General features: G+C 42.2%; 1 protein-coding gene across 15 annotated transcripts in view; it reads left to right on the top strand.

Moving 5' to 3' along the window:
* Positions 1-25805, top strand: part of ERC1 (ELKS/RAB6-interacting/CAST family member 1) — a 305098-nt gene that overhangs the window by 227078 nt on the left and 52215 nt on the right. For all 15 annotated transcript variants that reach the window (XM_075428699.1, XM_075428697.1, XM_075428696.1 and 12 more), the window contains one exon: positions 22037-22181. In XM_075428699.1, the coding sequence (XP_075284814.1) occupies positions 22037-22181 (145 nt within the window). The remainder of the gene's footprint in view (positions 1-22036; positions 22182-25805) is intronic.

Here is a 25805-nt window from a genome sequence, read left to right as displayed (position 1 = left end):
GAGGGGCACTCCAGCAGGAGCATATGCTGTGCTGGCTTTAACCAGGTGTTTGGTTTTAATTAAAGCTTTTAATGTACATTTTGAGACTTCACAATTAACCTTTGTCAGATATAATAATAATAATGGAATACATTTCTAGGTTGAGAAAAACAAAAAGATCTTAAATGCTTGCACCGGGTTTTTTTGTAAAAATCCTGATATGAAACTGCCTGGGAACTGAGGAGGGGCAGAGCCCCGCTTTTGCCACATTTCAGCCTGGAGTGGATTTTGGTGGCAAAATTCCAAACCCCTAAAACCCTGGGACCTGAAGTAAGCGTTGACACGGATGTAACCTGAGCAGTACAAATGAAGTTGCTTTAATACAGTGGATGTTCAGGAGCAGTGATTGCTGATGGAAAATCCAGAAGTGCAGATAATGTACAGGAAGAGCCATTATGAATTTGCTTCACCAAGTCCTTCCTAAAGAGGTTTGTAAGAGGCTGCTGTGGTTTTCGATGACTTACATCTGTGTTGCCTTGCTGAACCATGCTGTAGAGGTAGGAAGTTGTCAGCCACAGCCTCAACGCACAACGAACGCCTGCTGCCACTTCCAGGGTCTGTGAGGAGTTTTCATTGCAAAAGATGGCTGAAGCCTCGCTCCGTTACGTGCTCCGAGTTTCCTTCCTTTTTCCCCTCGTGCGAATTCCGCCTGCTGTCCCCCTCTCCCAGCCCTGACAGGTCTGTGTGCAGCTTCGTGCACGGAGCGTCTTTCGGAGGCGTCAGCCTACTGGGGTGCCTGGGACCAGCACAGGCTCAGCCTGCGTGCGGGTCTGGGGGGTGATCCCACCAAGTGGTTTGCCCAGCGCTGCTGCCAGCACCCGAGGGAACCCCGACTGTCTTTCCACCTCACCAGCACAGAGCAGGCTGGATTCAAGACGTGCTTCCTCTGAAGGTGGAGGTTCTCGGAGCTCTTGTGCACAGGAGAAGCTTCAGAAACTCAGGGAGAGAGGGGCCTCGTGGTGCTGGGTGCAGGGTGTGCTCAAAGGGAGTCATCTCTGCAACGTGGGAATCATTGCGTGGTATGAACAGCTATGCTGGAGGGGCAGCTGAGCCAGGGTCCGTACAGATGAGACCTCTCTGTTGGGTTCTTCAACTGATTCACGTTTCTTACAGTGGGAATTGGGCATTATTGGTCATAACTCCTTCTCCTCACTTCCCTTCCCTTCCCAGGACAGGAATTCTCTTTTAAGTGGGAAATTCAACCCTCTCTGGAGTGTTTTAATGAAATCAAAGTTTTGTCACAGAGTAATCATTTTCACTCTGTCTCTCGGCCATCATCCTTATATTCCTCCCCAGAAAACCCCAAACTAATCAACTTAGCGTTGGGCATTCTGAAATGTTTGCTGAGAAAACAGCTCTGTTTTGGCAGACAGCAATTATAGCACCTGGGCTAGAGGCAGACTTTACAGCTCTTCTGGGGATCTCTTATGAATAGTCACCAGGAGGCCAGCACAGCCCTGTGCAAACAAGCTTTGTAACCAAATTGCCCTGAAAAACCCCCTTCTTATCTACCCACAGCCTCCCCTCCCAAAATTGCTGAGTAGCGTGGGCGTTCCTCCTTTGCCTGTTCTGAATCTGAAGTAGTTCTCAGACTTTGCAAGAAAATGCTGTTTAGAACTAGGGAGAGCTACTGTCCTATTCAGATGTGCTTGTTTGAAGTCCTGCGTATGTGTGGGTGGGTGTCATAAACACTCGTTTTACGTTGTTGGATTTGAATCCGTTTTTTCATGATGGTGAGAACGCCACAGAATGTATGAGTGAGGGCTTGGAGTGATTCAGCTGCATGGAAAATCAAGGAGAGGATGTCAGTTAATATAAACACAGCTTTTGTCTGTGTCCTTTGGGGAGGCGAATCGTCTGATCTTGTTTCTCATGGTTAAACTGCTCGTTGGTCATAAATCGCGGGTTTTTTTGAGAGGAAGCAATGCGGTGTCCGAGGTCGTGCAGTCCTCTGCTGCCCATGTGAGTCGTTTTTGGAGAACCTGGGGTCTCTTCTCAGCTACCTTTTTTTTCTTCCACTGCGTTGGTTTATGCCTGCATCACTCCTTGCTCTGAAAGGGTTTAGTAGAAACTAACAATTCTCCCGTAGGTAGCATTCCTCCACTCTTTTCAGTAGTCTCTGCTAGAGAAAAAAGAAAATATCTGCAGTTAGGTAGCTAACTCAACAAATCAAAAAATGGTAAAATACTAATTTAAAAAAAATAACATTGACTAGTTATTGAATAACTGCCATTAACTTTAATGTTGTAGAGCTGTTACAGTGTGATAGCCTGCTTGTTCTAAAACATGCTTTTTCCTAGAGAGTCTTTTGGGCCATTACTCTCAGCAGTATTTTCTATAGGCTGCAATAGGTTATATTTAGTGTATGTATTTTATTTCTGCTTCGAGAGCAGACTCCCCGCTCTATTTTTAAACGAACTACTTCAAAATCTTTTGCAGTGAGGTGTACAAGACCAAAAAGGTAAATGGCTGACTTTTCTGTGAAGAAGGTGTCTGTTCCCGTCAGGCTGTTATTGCTTTCCTCCCCTCAGAGTGACCTCTGCTGTGAGCACGCACCGGCCTCCGCCAGCACCTTGCCGGGGCAGGGGCCTTTCATACATCCCTGAACACACTGGTCCCTTCGCAGCCGGACGGAAAGGCACGGATCTCTCCGAGGAGCGCGGCGACGGCTCGCGAGCCACATGAAAGCCGGTGGTGTTAATCCCCTCGCTGTGGCTGGTGGTAGACGTTGGTCACCACGCCACGGGTAACGCTCTCACAGGACGTGGTCAGCTGGAGGGGAGGGAAAAACAGTTCCCTTGGTGTTTGCTGTAACCTAAAAAAATCGCCTGGAAAAGCTAGAGGGTTTGGTGTGTTACTGAGCTTTTCATGGCGTATCTGGCGTGTTTGCTGCTGTTGCACGGATGAGCTCTCGGGTCCAAACACCACGAGCAGATGTCTTGACTGGCACGGATGGGAGGTTGTTACGTTTGAACAGAAGATTATGTAGGGTACCGCCGTCAAGTGGGGAGGACTTCTCATTTCTACCATTTATTTTACTTAGTTAGCAGTATCTGCCCTGTGTCCCTATCACACCAGTAAGCAAATAAGCAAGACGTGTGAGGGGAAAAAAAAAGTTTCCATTTCCTTTTGCTTCTTTGCTTTGTTGTGCATTTCAATTATGTTAATAATAAAACATAACCTGTCAGAGTTTTTGAAAGTAGGGTTGGGGATTACAGATTCTAGATAAAACCCGAAAATCAAAACTTGCTTTTTCACTCCACCCTTGAAGCCATTCTGTATGTCACAGGTAAGCACTTTGCAGCAAGTGGTTAGCTGGAAAATTCTTGCAGATCTGCCAGTGCTAATTTCTGTTTGATCTGAAGATGATTTTGCGAAGCAACTTCAGGTGCTCTCCTGCCATAGTCCCTGAATATATTACTGTCGTGGGTAAATAAGCATTTCGTGTTTAAAGGAGGTATAGGTTCTTTGGTCAAACCTGTATATGTTCATTCCACAAAAGACTAAAACAGCAGAAAGCATCCCCCTAAGCAGATAGCGTTACAATTACATTTCTCAACCTCTGCAAATTTCACATTGCAGCTTTAAAATGTCTTTTTCATGAAACATAATTTTAGGTGTATTTTTAAATAGATAGATGAAATGCTGAAAGTTTTTCAGGTATATTTAATGAATTTTTAAAGCCATTTAGAAGGCAGAGGGAATCCAGTCCCTTAACACGGCTCTTACCATACGAAGTCAATGGGAATTTTGTCATTGGTTTCGGAGAGAACTCTGTTCACATTTGCTGTGGTGACGAAATGACCCCTGTTTTGTCTTAATGCCAGCATTCAAACTATTAAAAGCTTGTTCAATTAGAAAGATCTGCCATTTTCTGTTGGTAGTAGAATAGCCAGTGTCATTACAATTACTGGAAGAACAGTGTCAAGAAAGATCCATTCCTTTTTTTTCTCTTCCGTTCATTAAGCCATTTGAGGTATTTGCAGTATGCCTAAAATACTGTTTGACTGGTTTGTGACATCCGTTGTTATTGACTTGGATCACACAGGAGCTGAACAGAAATGGGTTTGCCTCTCTGCTTGGCAAGGCACTGTGGCATCCGATATCTCTTTCTTTTCAGTGTTAGAAACTGCTGAAGATGTTAATACATGTGTTGGGGTGGCATGCCAAGATTTCTGATTGCTAAGAATACCAAGAGAAGTTGGCTGAAGGGAATTTTGGCTCCTTGAAAGTTTAATAAATAATGGAATTCTGGTGAAATTGTAGAAGTTATGGAAATGCTAAAGTTCTGGAAGTGTTGCAGAATAGCGGGCAGGATGACCAACTTTCTATGAATTGATTAACTGTTACAGTTCGTGAGCAAAGTAATGAGTAAGCTGATAAAAGGTTCTGATAATGTAAAGAATTAAAGACTAGGCTTTTAATTAATACCAGTCAACTTGATGTGTGCAAGATGTGTAATGTCAAAAAAATGTGATATGATTCCTTGGTTGTCTAGAAAAATTAACTTGCTTAATAGAAATAACTTTTTGCAGTCTAATGTAATTAGACTTCTGTAAATGACCGGTTCCCAACATTATGTATTATCCCTGTATAGAAAACATGCTGGAAGAGAGCATTATCTGTCAGCATTTACCAATTACAATTAAAACTGAACAGTGATGTTTATATTTGAGCTTCATAGATGTTGGTACTAGGCTGGATGCTAATAATCATTTTATCAGTGAGCTGGAAGCAAGTCTCAAATGACAGTCAATGGATCCTGCAGGTGATAAAGAAAACGGCGTAGTGGTACCTAATGGTGAGAACAGACATGCAGGGCAACTTAAATTGCTGCTTAATGTGAACTCATTTACGCAAAATGCATCTGAACATTAGGCATAGAAATTAGAACAATATGGAGACTGTTTTGAAAGGAATGACTTGGAAAAGATGTAGTGATGTTATGGAAAAACACAGCATGCACTGGTGGCAGAAGGACTTTGGCTACATAAAAGCAGGATTAATGAGTGCAAATAGAATGAGGATTTTACGATACAGCTGTCACAATACTCTATGTAGTTCTAATATCTAGAAAATGAAATAATAGTGATATTAAAATGCGGTTGATTCCAGTAGAGACAGTCAAAACAAACACACTTGTGTAGAAACTGAGGACAGAAAAATTAGGATTAGAAAGACAAATGACTTTCTGACAGCAAAAATTATTAACTACCGGGACAACCTCACGAAAGGATAGCAGCCAGTTTCTCATGGCTTTCAGTCACAAGTGAATGTCCTTTTCCTACCCCTCCCAGAACAAGTTGTTGGCTTCATTGTGAGCAACTGGATACGATGTAAGTATTTGTTCTGCGCAGGAATCAGACTGGATGAAATCAATGAATAAGCCTTGGTTCTGCCTGCTGTGAGTTCCGAAACAATCCACAGAAGTGAAGGAGAGCCTTTAAGTAGGATAAAACAAAATAGAATAAGCAGATGGAAGAAGTAGTTTTCCACACAACTGTTTTCGCTTGTAGGAAAAGTAATCATGAAACAAATAGCTTCAGGGAGGGTTCACTCTTGGACAGATCTGATGGGTTTAGCGTTACTTACATCTGGTTTGTCAGTCCTCCTCTTCTCCTCTTTCCATATCTAGATTTTATTTTTTTATTTTGCCCAGTTCAATAGCATTCTTAACTTTCAGTGTATGATGAATTCTCCCTCAAATTTCCCCAAAACCTCCCCTCCTCTATCGCTTTCTCTTGTCCTCTGAAAGTCTTTCAGGTGTGTCTCAGTATATGTAAGCTTCTTATTCCTAGCTATGTGTACTATGAAGCAGCTTCCTAGGGGCATCTTACCTTGTCATGTCTAGAGTTTTAAGATTTGAAAGAACTTTGAAGAGTGAAAAAAATCAGGATCTCTTCCACTATTTGCAGAGTGATCGTACAGAACGACTTACTGTCAGCAAAGCCGTGGGAAAGTCTTGCCTTTTGCCAATAAATGCTCGAAGGAAAGTTTCATTCCCCTTTCTTATTCGTGCTCCTCGTTGTTGAACGATGCGTACTGAAAAATTATACCTGAGTAAAACTCTCATTTCAGTGATCCATTACGGATCTGAAGGAGGCAAAGCAAGTTTTTCTTCTGTCTCACTTTGTGTAAAGATGGGAAGCCCCCGTTTGAAGAGTGTCCTGTTGCTTCTGAGGGGAACAGCAGCAGTATGGTCAGCACATGGCTCACCTTTATCTGGGGGGCACCTATAATACAAGGCAGTCATGGCAGGTTGCTCCTCTCCAGCCTGGAAAGACTATGTGACTGCAATGTTTAGAGATAAGGCTCCCCAGAGTATTTAGAGCAGAAAATAGCCACTGCTTTGTTTCATGACTTTTCTGTTATTTCTCCTGAAAGTGTAACCTGTGGTGCTACAGCAACGTTACTCTTCGCTGGGAGTGAGAGTTTTCAGGAGTCTAACAGTACTGTCACCTCCATCACCACCTCAGTTTCTCTCCAGGTGCCAAACCCAAAGCTCGGATCAGAGTCCTTGATCATGGTGAGAACATCCATATTACAATTGAAATTGCACGACAGGTTCTTCAGCCTGCAAAAAAAAACCCCTCTCGGTGAAGGATCTGCTTGCTCATAGAGAAACCAATGAGTTACCTTTCAGTTCCTTTGTTGCCTTAACATGTTGGGTCAGATTTTTACAGTGCAGAAGAGACCTGGAAGCTTAAAATGGAATGAAAAAACCACCAGATGGAGAATATTTATTTCTTGGGTGGGGAGCTGTGGTTGAAGAGTAGGATTATATCAATACGTTGACTCCTCGGTCTTGTCACCACAGTGATCGGTTGCAGGAGGAGGTGGTGTCTAAAGGTGGTCTTTAGCGTTCAGCGCGGCAGGCCTCGGGCGGGCGAGGAGAGGCAGGAGGAGAGGCGGTGGTGGGCTGGAGCCCCGTTGTTGCTGTCAGTGGTTGCAGGGCTGTCCAGGTGTCCTGATTTAAAGGCTGCTCCTCGAGACAGGAAATTGTATCTTGTTCTGAGGTTTACTGTAATAAAGTACATAGCCCGGGGGGAATGTGCTGCTGGGCCCATGAATCACTTTATGGGCTGGCTGTTCTGACCTCAGCCCTGTGATTTATTCACGCCGTACCGCAGCAGGAATGGCAAAAATGCAACCGGCGCGTGGTCTTCCCAGGCTGCCCCCCCCTCCCACCCAGATGGGCCTGTAGCTGGGAGGCTGCCATAAATCCGTAAACGCAGGCTTGCTCTGAGCTGGCAGTTTCACTTGTCTTGCCCGAGAGCCCTCCGCGGTGTGTCTGCTCGGGGTTTCTCAGGTGTTGCCTTCGCAGGTTTGCGGCCTTGTAGCTCCTCGAGTCTCTTGCGTGAAGAAGTGACAATCTCGGTGCAATCATGGTATTCCTCGCCAAAATAAGGCGGCTTGAAGTGTGCAAGGTTTTAGTAATCCCCTTTTTCCTTTAACCTAACAATAAATAAATAGACACCGGAGTGTTTTCAGCTCAGGACATCATTGTCTTACAGATGTCACCAGACGTGCTCTTGAGTAAATGGTAGTATTTGCCTTTACAGGGGTGGTTAAAAGATGTGCTCTTGGTCAAACCCCAAGCGACAGGCACAAAGAATAGATCTGCCTCTCAGCTCTGCTAAGCCGCGTTTTTATCTCAATTGACTCTATTTTTTTATGTGTTTTGCAGTTAGCAGTGGTTAGTAGTGAAAATCTAACACTTTTCTTTGTTGGTGGTCTTGCCATCTCAGTTTTTAAAAGATTTATTCTGCATGAAACATCCTTCCTGCAGAATCCTACCTATTTTTTAAGGATAGTTTCAGGATTAAACATTGTCCGATTCACTGACGTTCACCCAGCCTCACAGTTATTCTCTGCCCCTGTGCCCTGTGAATCTCCATACAAATCAGTGTAAATCTCCACTGTATATTCCTGCCATGACTTTGTCTGGTTTAATGTAATAATTTGAAATAATTTATGCATCGTAGAGAGCTGACAAAAAGACCCATTTTTTCTCTAACAGTTTGTAAATGATACTGTTAGAATTAAGAAGCTGTAACCTGTAAAGCAGTCCAGTCCTCTTCCTTGCAGCATGCTTAAACTTCTGCTTTGACCTGCTCATCCTGAAGTCAGCCATGGAAAATATGCACAATTTTTCCGTAGAGTCGATCAAATTTAAACGTCTCGAAATTTAGCCAGAAATTTTGTTTCAAGAAATGAACCTTGCCACAAGTCTCAGCACCTAAGTAGATGCCAAGTTGTGCTTCTTGGCAATGACGCAATCGGTTAAAGGGCAACTATATCAAAACAAGCAAAAGGTTACTTGCAAGAAGGTGTGGGAACTTCCATTGATCTGTAGTCTAGACAGGCTTTCACGAGAGAGTCTTTCTCGTGTGATACAAGATGGTTTAAGTTTGTTTCTTCTATTCCACATCCTTGAAATTGGAGGATTTTACTTTTTTACTTTTTCTAAGATACTAGAGTTGTATCTGTAAATTTACATGTGACAATGTTTCCTCAGTACAGCAATTTTCATGGCATTTTCATTGAAACTATGGGATAAACACAGCTTCAAACTTAATTCAGTTGAAAAGGTGTTTGTAGCTGGAATGTGCTAGAATGAAGTTTTTCCAATTCGCTCACATATGAATGACTTGCTCTCTTGTTTTCAACATGTTGCTTAAGCTTCACATACCTTGTGTCTCGTTACAAAACATAGGCAATAACAGCTTACTTAGAGATTGTTGAGCTTTTTTTTTTTTTAATAAAACTCTTTAAATCTGTACATCAAAAAAAGCTTAGTATAACAGAATGGATCATTATGTTTAGCAGGGATCTGAGAATAAAAGATTGTCAAAGGCCTGTTTCCATGGTTTACATCAGGCTTAACAGTGCTCGTTCTGGAGCAGAGTGTGCCTGCTCAGTCTCCTAAATGTTTTTACAGCATGCAGCTCCAGTTTCTTCTCATTATTCCCATGAAGAGCAGCAACTGGATAGAGAGATAAAAACAGAAAAGACAACGATAGGATGTTCCTACTTACTCTCGAATACCAGTTACTTCAAGCATCTAGAGAGTTGTTTATCTTCAGAGCCCATCAGAATATACTGTAGTGCCAGTTCAAACAGATCTGCTGCACTGAGAGGCTGCAAGTAGCTACACCTAATTTCAGACCCGGATCTGAAAAAGGAAATTAAATGAAACCTCTCAGGCCCCTTCTGCTGCAGTTATGGAACTAAATATATCCAAGTTTTATCCATAGCCCCTGACACCTGCTCCATTCCTGTCCTCAACCCTTTCAACAACTCCTGTATGCTTAGAAACACTTTTTTGGTGCTACTTCAGCAGCGGTCATTGAAGCTACTAGCAGCAGGAGGCAAAGTGATGCCTCGATGCTGAATGAAACTGCTTCTTATCCTCTTTTTCCCCTGATGCTGCTGTTCCTGGCCTTATCCAGACACTTGGCATTTCTTGTGCTCCCTTGTCCATCGATCTGCAGGGCAGCAGTAGCAGCAGCAACCAGAAAAGACTGCAATCCAGGTAGTAACCGTGAAGCTTAGGTTGGAGCAGACGTCAGCATCAGTGCTGCTGTTGTTACTGCCGCCAAACACAAAGACGTACTTTGCAGAGTTAATGTAAGCAGTCCCATATACCTTATAGGAAACGTATTTTAGAAATCAGATGAGGTGGTTCTGGAAGATAGGCTTGGGCTAGCATAGAAAAGAACCCTCAGAGGAGAGGGAGGAGGAAATTAGTTGAGACACATTCAGGTTGGTAGTCAGATAGACAATAAATAATGAGAGCAATCGGTAACTGTAGCAAGAAAATTTGTTGAAATGCGGAGGCAAAGTGAGATGTTTGTAAAAGAACAATAAAACGGAAGTAGCTCTACACATCTGGTATGAAACATGAAACCAGATGTCACAGGGATAATGGCAAATAATGGGCAATAGAATAATATTTGCAGCTGGAATGTGGGTGCATGGTGTTCAGGAAAGCTAGAAATGAAAGTGCAGGTGGCATATATTAATGATACTGGAGATTCTGAGGAAAAAAAAATCATATCATGAATGAAATAGCATTACTTTGAGTCAAAATAACGTAAGGACCATAAAAGGAGTTATACAAAGGGAGTGGCTGGTAGCCTGATACAGATTTTAGGCGTAGAGTTGTGGTAGATACAAATAACAATGGAGAAATGTGGTTTTATGGGTGACATCTATTTATTGGATACAAATGCTGGACTTTTTCACTGAATATTTACTAGATCACTAAAAAGAAATGTTGATTTAAGACTTTAGGATTGTAAGAAGTGTTGATGATACTAGAGAAGACATCGTCATCAAAACCAACTTCAGCTGTAGTGACCACGAATTGAGAACACATGTTTAAATTCAAAAAACTATGCTAAACAAGTAAAGTTTTCAATTTCAAAGTAGTGAACAAAAAAATTAAGAATATTAGGTAGCAAGTAAATTGGACAGAAGGACTCAGAGATCTGAGTGTAGAGGCAGCAGGGAGTTTATTTAAAACGAAAGTCCAAAACTGTGAGGTCTTTGCATCCCAAACAAAGGGGGGGAAAGTGTAAGGAAAAGGTTACAAATGTAACTGGCTGTGTATCAGCATCCAAAAGGAAATTAGCAGCATCCTTAAAAATTGGTCGAGAAAGAGAGGTGTTTCTGGGAGGCAAAAAATTACGGAAATAATGTGAGAATTGTGAAAACTCGTGCTGAATTAGACCTTCCAAAGAAAATCAAAACAAATAGTAAAACATTGTATAACCACAGATACAAAAAGAAAGGAAGTGGAACCGCAGCATGCTGAGGACAGAGCTAAGATGAGCGATAGTATGCATATGGTCCCAAAATTAATGAATGCCTTTACCTTGGAATCCAATGAGCAGACAGATAAAATATAAAGAAAGGAGGGTATGATGACCTATCAGAATGAGCATGTCAAACATGGAAACAAGACAGATGCAGAAAGAAGTGAGATCAATTATACTAACCAGAAATAACTGTCATGACGGTAATTTAATGAGGATTTGGATTCTCTATCGGTTTGTATCTTTGCTTCGAGTCTAAAGGTTGGATAGTTTTCTTAAAAAAGCTTTGTTAAAAATCATGACTTGGGTTTTTCACATGATCAGAAACCACACGAAGACTGCCGTATTGCTGTCGTTGTTTGACTGATACAGCTGAAATTTCTTTCTATCATCTTGCACCTACAGTCTGATTCACAAAGACATAATTAAAGAACAATTGTTTTCACTCTAGTAATTGCAGTTGTTTGATATGTTATAATCAATGTGAATTCTCTGATTCACTTTCCATTCATATGTTTTGGCAATGCTGACTTTGGCAACTGGGGGTTTGACAGTGTCGCAGCGTCTTGGAGAGCTGCAGTTCCTCCAGGGGTAAGGAACCTGTGGCCAGATTTGCGTTCCTCCTGTTTATTCAGGGCTAGGTTCCAACTGGATTGCCAGGCTGCAGGGATATGCAATCAGTGGTGCTGACACCAGGGAGGGGACAGGAACCTGAAAATGGGAGGGCAGAACCATTGCTTTCAGCAAGAGCCTTGCCTTGTGTCAGCTTAAGCCAACTGTGAAACCAGATGCTAAGCTAAAGCTCAACCTGTACTAGGCTGTGTCACAGGAAAAGAAACAAGAGCTGCTTTTCTTAAACCATCATTTTTTTGAAATCTGGTGTCCTGTATTGCCTGGATGAAAATTATACCTTGAGCTTGTGATCTATTTGCACTGCCGTTAGATGAGCATGCAGATGAAGAAAGACAGTGCAGGTTTCAGGACTTCCTTCTCAGAGAAGCCAGCTCTCTGGACTTCAGAGCCTTGTGAGTACTGCTGTCTCTGATCCAGCTTCTGTGCCAAAGGCTGGAAAAGCAAGGAAAGTTGTCTTAAAAAAAAAACCCTCTACTCTTAATAGGGACAAATCTCCCATAACATCAGGGTGCATTGAAGGTTCCTTCTAAAATGTGCCATCTTTGAGATCTCCATCTCTTCACAGGCAAGTAGGTAAGGCTCATATAAAGTTTAGCAGCTGTGATATGCAGCAGCCTCTTTTACACTGGAGGAATTAATCAATAACAATAGTTCAGGAAATTAGGAATGGGTTGGAAAGTCCCTCTGCAAAAGCTGTAGATTTTTTTCTGGACCTGCTGCCGGACACCATCTAGAACTGTACTGCAATTCTGAGTGCTCGGAGCTCAGACACGAGCAGAACTAGGACTTGGAGATCTTTGCCTCAGGTGCCAAAGTGGTAAAATTAAGATGGAAAGCTTAAGTAAAAGAAGGGCTAAAGCATTGATGGTAAAGGTAATATAAAATATTTATAGGATTACTTGTGACTGTATCAAATATATTGAGGGAAGGGTCTTTGAAAAGCATTGCTTTTCAGTCGTAGTAAGGAATGATGCTGCTGTGGTGCTTGACATTTGGGAAGTTATAGGAAAGTCTAAAGAAGTTATCAGTATCTGTTTTAAAAAAAAAAAAAAAAAAAAAAAACAAAAAACAACACAAGAGTAGCACACGTCGTAATGCTTCCTGTGTCTAAAATTAACATTCATTATTATCACACCAGTCATACAATGGAAAATTAAAGGAGCATCTCTTTTGTGACCACACAGCTCTGGTCACAAAGAATTTATATTTTTATCTCTTGTTGTCCAGATGTGGTCATTTGTATGTAATGACATTGAAAAGAACAGTGAAAAGGTGTAAAGTCAAGAGGCTTCGATTTGCTGATGACAAACAACTTTTGGTTTTCTTCTCACTTGATTTGGTTAAATTTGCAATTCCTTTTTCAGTAGCTGTGAGAGTGTAGATCAGGGGTGAGAAGGACTGCTGCTGTGCCATCCAGACAAGGCCAAGGTAACCTGCTGATTCAGGAATGGAAGGAGCATCGTTATCCCTTTTGACTGAGCACGTAAGGCTGTGTTTGGGAAATTAATTTGCGGAGGTTTGATTATTCCCAGCTGTAATTAGAAGAGCAGGTAGTACCTATTGCCAGGTCACATATTTTCCCCACCTTTTTGCAGCAAGAGGTTGCTACTGTTTCTTTTGGATAAATGTTTTACTCACTTCGGGATACTTTGTGCTTTTCGGATAGCTGCGCCCTAAATACTGCAGAAATTGAAGCTGGTGGAGGATTTGGCAGCTTGTGTATGAAGCGAGGTACTGGTCTGTTAGCATGTGGAAATTGTGTGCTCTGCTATGACTGCCAGTATTTTAAAAGGTGACTTTGAAGAACGAGATTCTGATAGCCGGAGCTCTGCGAGGACTGCCTCCTCCCTGCGAGGTACTGCAGGCCCAGTGACCACGCTGCCAGGACGGTGGCTGTGAATTGCTGCGGTCTCAGGGTGTTAGGAGCTGGAATTTCCCCTCGACTTGGTTCAGAACAGTCGGAGTTTCTTAATTTTCTGAAGATGTTCTATCACCAGCAAAAAAAGTAGAAAAAAAAATGTTGCGTTTGGAACTACCACTGTAGATATGTTGGCACAGTTTATGTTGTAAAGGGTGATTTTACTGTCAGAAGAACTGTCCCATTGGATCAGCTGTTTGGTGGGTGGTATTACTAATTACTTTTAAGAGTTTATCAAGTGTGACTCACCCAAACAGTGTCATTCTACCAAACTCATGAGATTACTGCATACTGTGTCCTAACACTCTCTGCTGGAGAGCAGCTCTGTGGAAAGAGACCTGGGAGTGCTGGTGGACGACAGGTTGACCACGAGCCAGCAGTGTGCCCTGGTTGCCAAGAAGGCCAATGGGATCCTGGGGTGCATCAAGAGGAGTGTGGCCAGCAGGTCGAGGGAGGTTCTCCTCCCCCTCTACTCTGCCCCAGTGAGGCCCCATCTGGAGCACTGTGTCCAGTTCTGGGCTCCCCAGTTCAAGAAAGATGAGGAGCTGCTGGAGAGAGTCCAGCGGAGGGCTACGAGGATGGTGAGGGGACTGGAGCATCGGTCCTAGGAGGAAAGGCTGAGGGAGCTGGGCTTGTTCAGCCTGAAGAGCAGGCTGAGAGGGGACCTTAGAAATGCCTACAAATATCTGCAGGGTGGGTGTCAGGAGGATGGGGCCAGACTCTTTTCAGTGGTGCCCAGTGACAGGACAAGGGGCAACGGGCACAAACTGAAGCAGAGGAAGTTCCGTCTGAACATGAGGAAGAACTTCTTCCCTCTGAGGGTGACGGAGCCCTGGAACAGGCTGCCCAGGGAGGCTGTGGAGTCTCCTTCTCTGGAGATATTCAAGACCCACCTGGACAAGGTCCTGTGCAGCCTGCTCTGGGTGACCCTGCTTCGGCAGGGGGGTTGGACTGGGTGACCCCCAGAGGTCTCTTCCAACCCCGAACATTCTGTCATTCTGTAACACTCTTATGCTCTAAGCTGTTGCCTGAAGGTTTGTCTAGCTCTCATAATACTGCAGTACTTTGCCCGAATCTCTTTGGCTGCTAGTTCTTTATGTTGTTGTCACTTCATGAGAAATTTTTTTTAGTTCGTAGGCATATAAATACGGTTCCTATTGTCATGATGATTTGCCCTGGTAAGTCTTACAAATGACTGTGGTAGAAAAGCATTAGAAGCTTGATCAGCATTTTCTTTAGGCTTTAAGTAAAGACAGCGGACAAAAATCACCCAACTGAAGCAAGTACTGCTCGAGCAGCAGCTCTTTCCTTCTGTGATGACTGATGCCCTTACTGCTGGAGTCAGTAGACAGCTTATGAAACAGCAGAACCTTTCCACTGTGAAGCCTTGTGTATTAAAGGCATAACAGCCATAATTACAGTTTGTCTCATTATGGCAGGTTGAAAACTCTGGTCAGTCACCCCTCACAGAAGAGCAAAGGTCTCTGTTGGAGGAACTGACTGGATTGCTGGGAGCTTGTAGCTACCTGAGCTTTCCAAATTTGTGTCGGGCCTGTAAATGTTGTAGTTTAATGCCAGTCGGAAGGAAAACAGATTTGATCCCTATAATGAAACCAAGCCTGATGGAATTATCCTCTTCCTTGGTGACACTAAAATCAAAGCTGCGGCTGACCTCAGTATTGCTTTTATATGATCTCATCCACACTTCTAGAAATATTCCACATAGGCAAATCTCATAATTTGAAATAAAATTATAGAGAGGAGTGTATTTATAAGATCTGTGTGTGGAATTTGTGTTCTCTCTGACATACATAAATATGTTCTTTTAATGACTATGTATAGTCTTTATGTTTTGAAACATCATTAATTCAGCACTCTCTGCAGTCTGTTATTCTAATTATACAGCTGATAAATATTTCAGCATTATGACCCTGAGAACTGTGCTGCAAAGTAAAAAACTGCTTTTAGAAATTCACTTTCTGCTACATTTTACTGAAAGGATTCCTCTCCTTTACTAGGAAGGAGCTGTGAAGAAATTACGTAGTCTTCTGAAACTAAGTGCTGTAGAGAACCATTTAAAGACGTCTTGATTCTCTTTGTATTTGTAAACCAGAGGACAAACTTGGCTACCCTGCTAGTTAAAACATTTTTAGTGTTGTGAATGAACCTTTTTTATTACTATTTATTGGACTTACCCTGCTACAGCTTATTATCCAGGAATACAGCAAATTAATCCTGCAGTGCTGAGGGTTACTGAGTAGTTAGAAAGTCTCATGTCCCCATTTGCAAAACTATGCTGTGGTTCACCAAAGAGGAAAAAGAGGAATGAAACAGGACTGGTGTGTGCAGTACTCCAGGGAGCTGCGTTATGGTTTTAACTACACACGAGGGTGTTTTGGTGCTAGTAGTACTCGGTAACTGAATCTGTATGATCTGTAGTTCCTTATTTTCCAGGTTTGTTCTAATACTTGGTCACTCAAACTACCAAATCACTTGCTTATCTTCGCCCAAGCCCACCCAAGAAATCTCATCTGTGCTGTGTATGTCTTTTTCTAGGGGCTGTGTAAGCAGGTGTTTGAGATGCTAGCACCTGCCTTTTTTATTAAAGTCCCTGCAGCTGAAGTATTCTCTAAGAAAAATATTGTTCAGCATCTGAAGTGAAATGCTGTACATTTCTTTTAGCCCTTTCTTGTCTGCTACAGAAAGATTTAGAAAATACTGCTTTGCTGGATGCCACTTTTTTCTACAGTTTGTAGTATTAGTAATATGTAGTAGTATAATAGTACATTGTTCTGATTTTTAAGCTTTCATTCGAAAAAAACCACCACTGTTTCCATGGCTGAGGGGCATTCTTAAAGCTTTGCCTTGATTCAAGGCCTGTACTGAAAACCAAGCTGCAATTTAAACTGTTGCCATCTTGCTGAGCCGACTTCCCAAAATCAGACATTTCCATTCGAGGTCTGATGGAGATGTGCTTTCACACAGCGTTCTTTGTTGTGTGTTGACAAAAGTATTAAGATGCCAGTAAATGCAACAGGACAGCGTCATCAGGAGTGCTTCAAAGGCTCACGAGATTGGGCGTCAGAAGAATCCAGTCACGGCAATTTCATATGGCTTCTTCTGCAGTCGTCACTGCCTTCCGTAAGACATTGCAGCCCGCTGGATCCGTCAGTATCTCAGAGTTGGAGTAATGCATTATCGCTACGTCCTTGGCGTCAGTTAGAAGAAGTCTCAGCCCCAGCTGAACTGCAAACAGAATGGAGACCATGGATGAGTCAGAAGTATTCCAGAGGCAGCTCTACTGCCATGTAACTATTACGTAGCTGTCTGTTTTTAAAAAGGCAAACCCAAGTTTCTCTGCACTATTTTATTTAAGAGTGCAAACGGAGCAAATAATGTCGATGTTGATCTTCAGATTGTATCCACCATTATCTCTTAAGAATTGGACCTACTGGTCTTGGTACCACTCCAGTCTGTGGTTATCATGATCCACATTCTTTGAAAGGTTTTGGCATAAATAGAAGAAAAAAAAAAATCCTTCTCTCTTTGTCCAATTCAGAGTTAATCTTAAACCTCTTTTCACTAGATTTTCTACACTATCCCCAGTTCAAGTTTTCCTTGATAATATTCAGTCTGTTTTAAAGTCTGCTTACCTCTTGTGAGCTGCTGTACAGCTCAGTTCAGGCTACAGAACCTGCCCAGATGGAGAGATCAATGCCCAGTTTCCCCCCGCTGAGCTGCCGTTGCCACAGCTACACTACTACCGCTCTCTGAAACGCCTGAACCAACCTGGGTGAGCTAGGTTTATGCAGTGACTCTGGCATTAGCTGGCATTTTAAAAGATCACCCGTCTTGGGCTGTGCAGCACTTAGAAGCTTTGCCTGCCTATTAGAACATTTCAGGACCTCAGTGTTGTGAACTGGAGACATGCAGTTTGCTGAAGCTGAGCCTGTCCCGCTGTTACCTAAACTGAAGCTGAGCCACCAGCACTGGCTGCAGCGCTCCAGACAGAGAACTTTGTTCGTGTGCTGCTAACACCGTTCACACAGCAGCCCATTTTCTCCTGCTTGCCACCTCACCTGTCTTACAGCGTGTTCTGGTGGTCTCGCTGGGGATAATAGCTCTCAGGAAGGGAAACACGTCAGTTTTGTAGCTCTTCAATCACAGACCTTGCCTTTTGCTTGGTGATGTTTGCTTTTGGGGGTCTCCTAGAACCATTGTAGCAATTCCAAGCACTGTTGAGAACAGTAGCGTGCCATTACAGACATGTCTCCTTTCAGCAGAGCTGACAGTGACACCTGCACTTCTCCCAGTATACATTTCGCTTGCAGAATTCAAAAATGCAGCTACAATGCACGTGACGCATGACAGGGTGTTTTTTTTTTTTACTTCGGTTCAAACTTCATCTTGTTTCAGTTCCAGAAAAACAGTCAGAAGGCCACAACGCCTTTCATCCCACTCTTGTCTCCACACATGACATAGCGCTGAAGTCTTGGCCAGCAGGATGGTCTTTTTCAAAGGCATGGTGGTGAAGATTATTCAGCTGAAAAGAACTCATAGGCTGCTCTCCATAGCTCATCGTCCTGGTCCTGGAGTTTTCGCTGAAGGAGTAGAGATGGGCAACAAAGGATTTGATTGCAGAAGATAAACTTCACATGCTATTTGAGGCACCTCCAATTTCCATACCGGAGTAATGGCTATGTAGATGCTATTACAGAGATATTCTTGGCTCTGGTCCTGAATCATCAGTGAGGATTGTGGGTTTACTGTTAAAAGAATTAATGTTTTTTTAGAATCAAACCAGATTACTCTAAAGAAAGTGAAAATGACCAGAGCTCCAAGCCAGCCTGTCTTTCCCAGGATACCGATAGCTAGAGAAAACCAGAGGTCATGGATCATGTTCTGTCACTTCACTCTATTGATATTTTTCATGTTTCAGGCAGACATCCAAAATTGGATGTTTTTCCATAAAGCAAAAGCAACAGAAACAAAGTGGCAATAATAATGCACCCAGTATCAGTCCTTCCCACACCTACAAGCTTGATACTACAACTGCAGATCCGATATGCACCTTTTCCTTTCTTCTGTTCTTTGTCTCCCTGAATTCGACAGAATATTTGTATTTCTTCATAGAATAAATGTGTTTAGAGTATCTTTCGATTATCCTAGAATCTAAAAAAATTGCCTAGCTTTGTGGTATCATGTCTTGAAAGATGAGGAATACTTTAAGGTGCTAGTTTTTCTAGATATGATCTAGGCAGGATCCAGGTACTCTCTAAACTGGATTTGTCGTATTTTTGATATGCTGATAGTCTGCTTAAAGCAACCTTACTCTCTTAGCCTGTACAAGAAACATCTGTATAAATCCAGAGATATTGTCCACCCAGAGAACGTCCGTTGTGTAAGTCTATTCTGCTGTCAGGTGGTGAACAGTTCTGTCTGTTGAAACTCACCTTTTCCTCATGAAATACATTCACATTTTTTGATACAGGATATATGGCTTCAGTTGAGAACCTGACAATAGCAAACTTCAAGGGGCAACGGGCACAAACTGAAGCAGAGGAAGTTCCATCTGAACATGAGGAAGAACTTCTTCCCTCTGAGGGTGACGGAGCCCTGGCACAGGCTGCCCAGGGAGGCTGTGGAGTCTGCTTCTCTGGAGATATTCAAGACCCGCCTGGACGGTCCTGTGCAGCCTACTGTAGGTGACCCTGTTTCGGCAAGAGGGTTGGACTAGATGACCCACAGAGGGCCCTTCCAACCCTGAACATTCTGTGATTTTATGGGCAGCTTCAGCTAAACTCTACCAGTCAATGGAGTGACTGAGGGGATGAACAGAGATCACATCTTAGCAGTGGGGTTTTTATGCTCTAGTTTCTTCTGCCTGTGCAGTGGTAGAGGTCTTAAGCTTTCACTGGCACAGTTATTTCCAAGAGCTCAGTTTCTGGCTGGGATCAGCAGGAAGCCGGGTCATGCATCATCACCCTCTTCTCACCTAAGCCTGTAATGCAGAAGAAAAAAGTTGGTCTTCCATCCCCAACGATCACTCGTCTGAAAGCAGTCATGGACTTTCTCATCAGCGAGCCAATTTTCACCCATTGTCTTCACATCTTCAAAAGAGAGCAGTATATTTTTTTTTTTCACCTCCAAAAATAGCAAGAACTTTTTAAATGTGGTGTCTCGCCCTGACAGCTCTCAAAGAGAAACAACCTCAGAACCTGCCAGTTTCTGCCCCAGAGGTGTGGAGTCGGCGTGCCTTTCGCATAACTCTGCGGGGAAGAGTGTTCTGCTGGCTGCTGCCGAGCTGGGTTAAAAGGTTGTGCCCTGAGCTGCTGCTCAGACGCTGCCGTCTGCTCAGCTCTGTCAGCAGCTCTGCGCATGGAGTCGCTTCCTGGTCCCGTTCTGGTAAAATAACGTGTTGAGTGTTTGGTTTAAGAGGCAAAACGGTATTGTTCAGACTTCCTCAAACAAGGTCAAGAGGCAAATATGTATGCAGTTATTCTTACAGATGGGAGAAGGGATTACTAAGCAAGTGTCGAGGACAGTAAGTGCTTTGTCCAGCTGAGCTGCAGGCAACGCAAGCTATCTGACTGCATCCTACATAGTTAGGTGTGCATCTCCCTGCACCCGTGATCCGAGCACTGAAGTACCTGATGAAGCCATTTCCCTCTCCGTCCTCAGAAACAATACAATGTTAAATACATCTTTTCATGCTCACCAAGGTAATGAAATTTGTAAAGTTTTCAGCATTTGAACAGGTAAAAATTTCTGTTCTCCAGCAGTACCAGTCCTTTCCCTTTTCAAGCCTTTGGTTTAATAGTCCACATGCGTGTGTTCAAACCATCAATATTAATAAAAATGTTATCCATTTGTGCTGTTCTTCTGAAGTTTTCTCAGTCATGTATTCTTTCACATGGAGCTCAACAAGTACTTTTTGGAGCAAATATTTTTGTTTTAGCCACAAACAAATTCTTAACAAAGATTCAGTTCAGTTGTTTAGAAAGACAGGAAGAAAAAGAGAAAGCTGTTTTACTATAAATAAAGTCTGCTCAAGGAGTGGTAATGGGTGGATTAGAAAAAGCAGACTTAGTGTTACTGCTACCCTCAACTGTTTGCTGGTGTGATCCTGTCACCAGATTGTGATGGGTCCTTATTAAAAAAGATCTTGACAACAAACAGGAAGACATATTTGTATAATTAAAAGCAATCTTAATAGTTTACATTAAGCTTCTATAACTTTGCTTACATCTTTAATAAAAGACTAAGCATTACAGCAAATGTTATTTGCATAGTAACTGCTGTTGATATGATTCGCAGAATAGTTTGAACATTTGATTATTTTTTAAAAATCATTCTCTGAAATTAGCAGTAGTAATATGCTTTTGTTTATGAATTAGAGCAGATAAAAATTCAGATTATGTGGGAATTTGGAATTGTTACTACTTTAACTGCATTTGCAACTAGACTTTTAGATGAAAGGCAGATAGGCAATCCGTAGTATTCAGTTTGATTTTCATCATCATTCCTGCATGATGCCATCTTTCACAGAACCACAAATGGGTAGGACCTGACTTTATTCCTGCTTTGCAAGGTGAGGAGAAGTGGGACAAGCCACCCCTATTGGGCAATAAGGGCAAAGCTTTCTTTAATGTCCTGTTGCATATGGTGATTTGGCCGCACCAGCTAAAGGTGAGGATTAAGGTTGAAGTACAGAAACAGTTGTTTTCCCTAACATAGAGCAGTCCTTTGAGTTCATTTGAGAACTGCTGTTCACTATCAGGGCCGTGGTCCTTTGTCTCCTCTCTTCCCAGTATCTATAAAATATTTCTGAACTCTATTTGTAAGAGTTTTTGCTATTGGGAAAGAGTATAGCAAGCTTGTGTTTCTGTGTCTAGTTACCGTAATGCTTGAGCCTCAAGGTCTTGTTACAGAATGTTCTTGCTTACATCTTTTCTGCAAGGCTACTGAAGATTTGTGATGGGGGCAGGCCTGCCTTTCTCTTAATTACTCACGACATGCATCTGACAAGGTCATTATATTGGTTACTCACAAGAAAAGTCAAAGAATAGCTAAAGCATCCTTGGAGGCATCTATTTCAACATCTGTCATGTAGCACAAAAGTGTCTGTGTCATCATTTCCTCTGGGAATACACTGTATTGTTCAAGTGATTTCAGTAAACTTGTCACATTCCACCTTCATTCTGAAATAGCTGCGTGAATAGGCAGTATAACGTAATATAATTTAACACAGAAGTCTTGTGATTAGTCCAGCATTTGTGCACATATTCTCCAAATCTGTTCTGGAAATGTTTAGAACATTAGAAAGAATGAAAATGTTCAGCCAAAGTAATAATAAATGGTTAAAAGCTGAGAAGCTGAGTGCAGAATAATAACATATTATTGTATGTTTTTCCTTAACCTATAAGCAAAAGTTTGGTATCAACAGAGTTGTTTAGTGGAGGCGGGTGGATCTTGACTTCCTGCTGCACCTACGGACAGATAACCATGACGAACATATTTATTGCTGCTCTTCTGGGCTGCATGCTGCTACAGCATTTAAAGTGTGTTCAGCTCTTTGTAGAGGCTTCCTCTACGTTTTAATAACATATGTAATTTTTTTTTTCAGACAAGAAGCCCTTCTCGCTGCCATTAGTGAAAAAGATGCCAATATTGCTCTGCTAGAACTTTCATCCTCTAAGAAGAAGACCCAAGATGAAGTGGCTGCACTGAAACGAGAGAAAGACCGTCTTGTGCAACAGCTCAAGCAGCAGGTAGGTAGAGGAGGGCTAGGAAGGAAACCGGTTAATAATCTGGTGTGAGATTATTATCCTGATTTGTGGAACTAATAATGTCTAATCCTGTCATATGGTGGGATAGCAAGTGCATAAATAACGATTTCAAACTAGCTAGCAGTCATGAAGCCTGTAAAACATGGTGGGGAAAGAAGAGGTCTCAATGTTCAGGAAAGGTTCTTTGTGTCACTGCCCGAGTAGTAAACGTGTGATAGAACGTATAGGAAACTGTGAGTGAAAAGGGTATTGGTCATTATCTGGTACAGGCCCGAATAACCACAGATTCAGGGAAATGTAGTGATACCTCTTTCAATGGTCTGTATTTGCCTTGCTGGGGAGGAAGCAAACATGGAAGAAAATTCTCCTTGCTGTAGAACTCCAGTATGAATGTGTTATACCACACAGTCTCTGCTGCAGCTTCCAATCTGCAGCCGGAGCACCGTATGGGAATGCCAGCTACTAGAGTGGAATTCGGGACGTCTTGTGCTTGTCAGACGATTGGTCCTTTCCGGTTTCTAGCTTCTCCCATTTCTGAGATCTTTTTACCTAGGCAGAACAATCAGAAGAAGAATGTTTCTATTCAAGCATTTAATACTGTGCTTCGGTATTGAATGTGATGTGAAAAATACATTGCTTGTACAACACGGAGGAAGCAAAAGGCATCCCTGGCAATAAGAGATTTAGGATCTGAAATATCTGTGTAGATTTTTCAGTTCGGCACTTCTGGTGGGTTTTTTTGAGTTATTCCCTTGCCACATGTTCTGTAATAGCACATACGCTGCTGCAAATCCAGTATCAACTTCTTCAGTGCCACCGATTCTGTTTTCATAAAGTTTTATGTGCAACATTTCATCTGTCAACCGGATTACTTCTGTGGCTGTCAAAGACTGTAAAGCAAAACCAGGTCTGCTTTCTGAGAAGGGATTTCTCTGCTTCTTCCTTAGGAAACACAAATAGGTTACCAGTCATGTATTTTTAAGACAACAATTATTTAAGGATGAATTCAAGAACAGTAATTTTGATGGTTATACCAGCTTCAGAATGAGCAAGAAGTACAGTTTACAGTCTTTTATTGTTTACTTTTGAGCAACAGTTCTAAGTACCTTCATTTGTCAGCCGGATGACCTGCTACTGGAGCAGGGTTCAGAACTCACTGCAGTGTAAAGTACTTATTTTCTTCATGTAATTGTCTGCAAGCGTAGCAGCATTAGCATACATTACCACTCTTTCCAAGAGAAATTAGAACTTTATTGTCAGTTCTTGTTGTCCTCAGCTTAAATTCTAGCACTTTCATGCCCCTTACCCTTCCAGTTTCCTGCCGATTATCCTTTGTGGGTAGACGGAACAATCTTTAGTGTTTTGTGGTGTGTTTTATTATGCTGAAAATTGGTGTACATTTAATTTATGTATTAACGTTGTGATTATCTGTAATGACTGAGGTTTCAGTGAGGTGATTTTTTAACCGTTATTGCAGTTCACATCATTATTTTTAAGTGCTGATCAGTCTTACAATATCACGTGCTGTTCCTAAAAAGACATGACCATTTCCCTTAGGGATGCCCATTCTAAGTGCTTTTCTGTAGCGATATGGGATGCTTAATTTCCCAAATAAACTAAAATTGCAAATGAGATTAATTTGAAATCATTTTTGCTATGAAATGTGACCAGTTCTGAGCTGATGTTGGACCAATAGTCCTTTTTCAGAAAATGCACTCCAATGTCTTTGGAGTTTCCGGTTCCGGAACTGCCATCAGCTATAAAGACTCGTCAATGTTTAAGATTGTCATCTTAAAAAAGGGTTAAGAAAGCAGAAAGTAATCTCCTCAATACATCTGTGCTACAAGCATAATGTGAATAGAAGCTATGTATAAGTAGTATAAGTATTTGTATAAAATCATAGGCAGTGGGGCTGGAAGATATTCTCCAGTGCGGAGGCAGAATTTATGTTTATACATATACATATATTCTATGTAACATTCTATATTCTATATAACATTCTATACTATATTTGAACATACCTGAGAAATATTTATTTGACCTAATAGAATCTGCCCTGCATCTTAAGGTTGTATCATCTTTTATGCTTTTTTCGTGTGCAGCTTTCAGCACGTTGAAAGAAAAGCTCCTCAGTGTCAGTCATGGGACAGTAATACCACTTCTGTAAGTCGCCAGGGATCTGAAATCGCATTGATTTTTTTCAGTACCAATAGTTTTGGTGTGTACTTTTTCTGCATTAATTCAAATCATACCAACTTCGACAGCTCCGTAAATAGGAGATGGATCAGAAGAGAAGGCTATGAGATTTTACAGGATCCTCGTTACTGATATAGTCAAAGGGAATCTCATTTTTCCACATGCTTCCCAATAATCTGTGTGTTTGGCCCTTGTGGTCCTCTTCAGTTATTACAGGTCACCAGCCTCATATTTTCCGACAAAACAACTGTGCTGCTTCATCAATTTAAGCTTTCTGTACACGGACCCTTTTCTACATCTTGAGAACAAAAGTCTGTCTCTGTTTGCCAGCTCCACGGGACTATGTATCATTTCAGGAACTTCCTAAAAGTTTAGCTGTAATTCCTAAATTTGCAGTAGAAATTGTGAATGAAAAATCTTTCAGTCTTGCGGATGTATTGAACACAGCTGTTCAAGAAAGGCAAGTGATGCCAGTTAATCGAGATCTTCTGGAAGACTTTGAAAAGCATTTCTGGAGCCTAAAAATTTTATTCACCCCTTCACATTCAGAGCTGGGATCCCGACCTCAGTAATTCCTTCCTTCTACCTTCAACATTGTTTCAGAGCTGTTGAAGTCCCTGAGAAGCATTTGGCATTTCAGTCCATCCCATGGCTAGGAACGGCTGAGACTTGGTGGTGGGAAGGCAGCTCTTTCGGCTGGCTGGCAGGCACGGCTGACGAAAAGGTTCCCGTTTCCCTGTACGCAGGATGCAAACAGAAATGCTGAGCGGTATCGGAAGGGGATGGTTTGTGCGAAGAGTTATGCGTGCCGTGGCGGGTGCCTTAGGCCTGATTTCTGAATCTCACTGCTAACTAGAAAGAGCCTCTGACAGAGATAATGCTTTAGGAAAGCAGTTTTCTGGCTACGCTGCAGTAGTGAGTGTGACTGGATCCAAGTGTGTATGAGAGGATTTAGGTTATGCCTTTTCATTGCTTGTGCTGGTTGTCACTGAGTTGCTACAAGAGGTACCAATTAGCAGACTGACTTACTGCTAGATGGCCTTTCTTAGAGGCTAGGAAGATTCAACTTTCTCCCAAAACAAAAAAACCATTTTACTGATAAGCCTCAATTTGCTTCTTGAAAAAAAAATTCCAACCTCTTCAGCCCTGCAATTTCAGGAGATTTTTATTTATTTAAAAATATTGGTGAAGACGCGTAGATTCGTCAAAAAAGCTTGTACAGATTCTGGAGGACTCTGTGGTTATTCCTTGCTTTAACTCCCCCTTCTCCCTTCCCAACACTGTCACGTTCCTGGTCTCTCGCACGGGAAGGGTATTACTGCAGGAGAGAGGGAAGGAGTCCTGCCAAAGACATTTGGGTTCTTTAATTTCTGTAAGTATGTGTGTTAAAGTTTGGATGAAGAGAGGCAT

The sequence above is a fragment of the Opisthocomus hoazin genome, chromosome 8, assembly GCF_030867145.1.
Source record: "Opisthocomus hoazin isolate bOpiHoa1 chromosome 8, bOpiHoa1.hap1, whole genome shotgun sequence".
Classification (NCBI taxonomy): Eukaryota; Metazoa; Chordata; class Aves; order Opisthocomiformes; family Opisthocomidae; genus Opisthocomus; species Opisthocomus hoazin.
The sequence above is the reverse complement of the archived record's forward strand: the minus strand, read 5'-3'. Positions and strand labels throughout refer to the sequence as shown.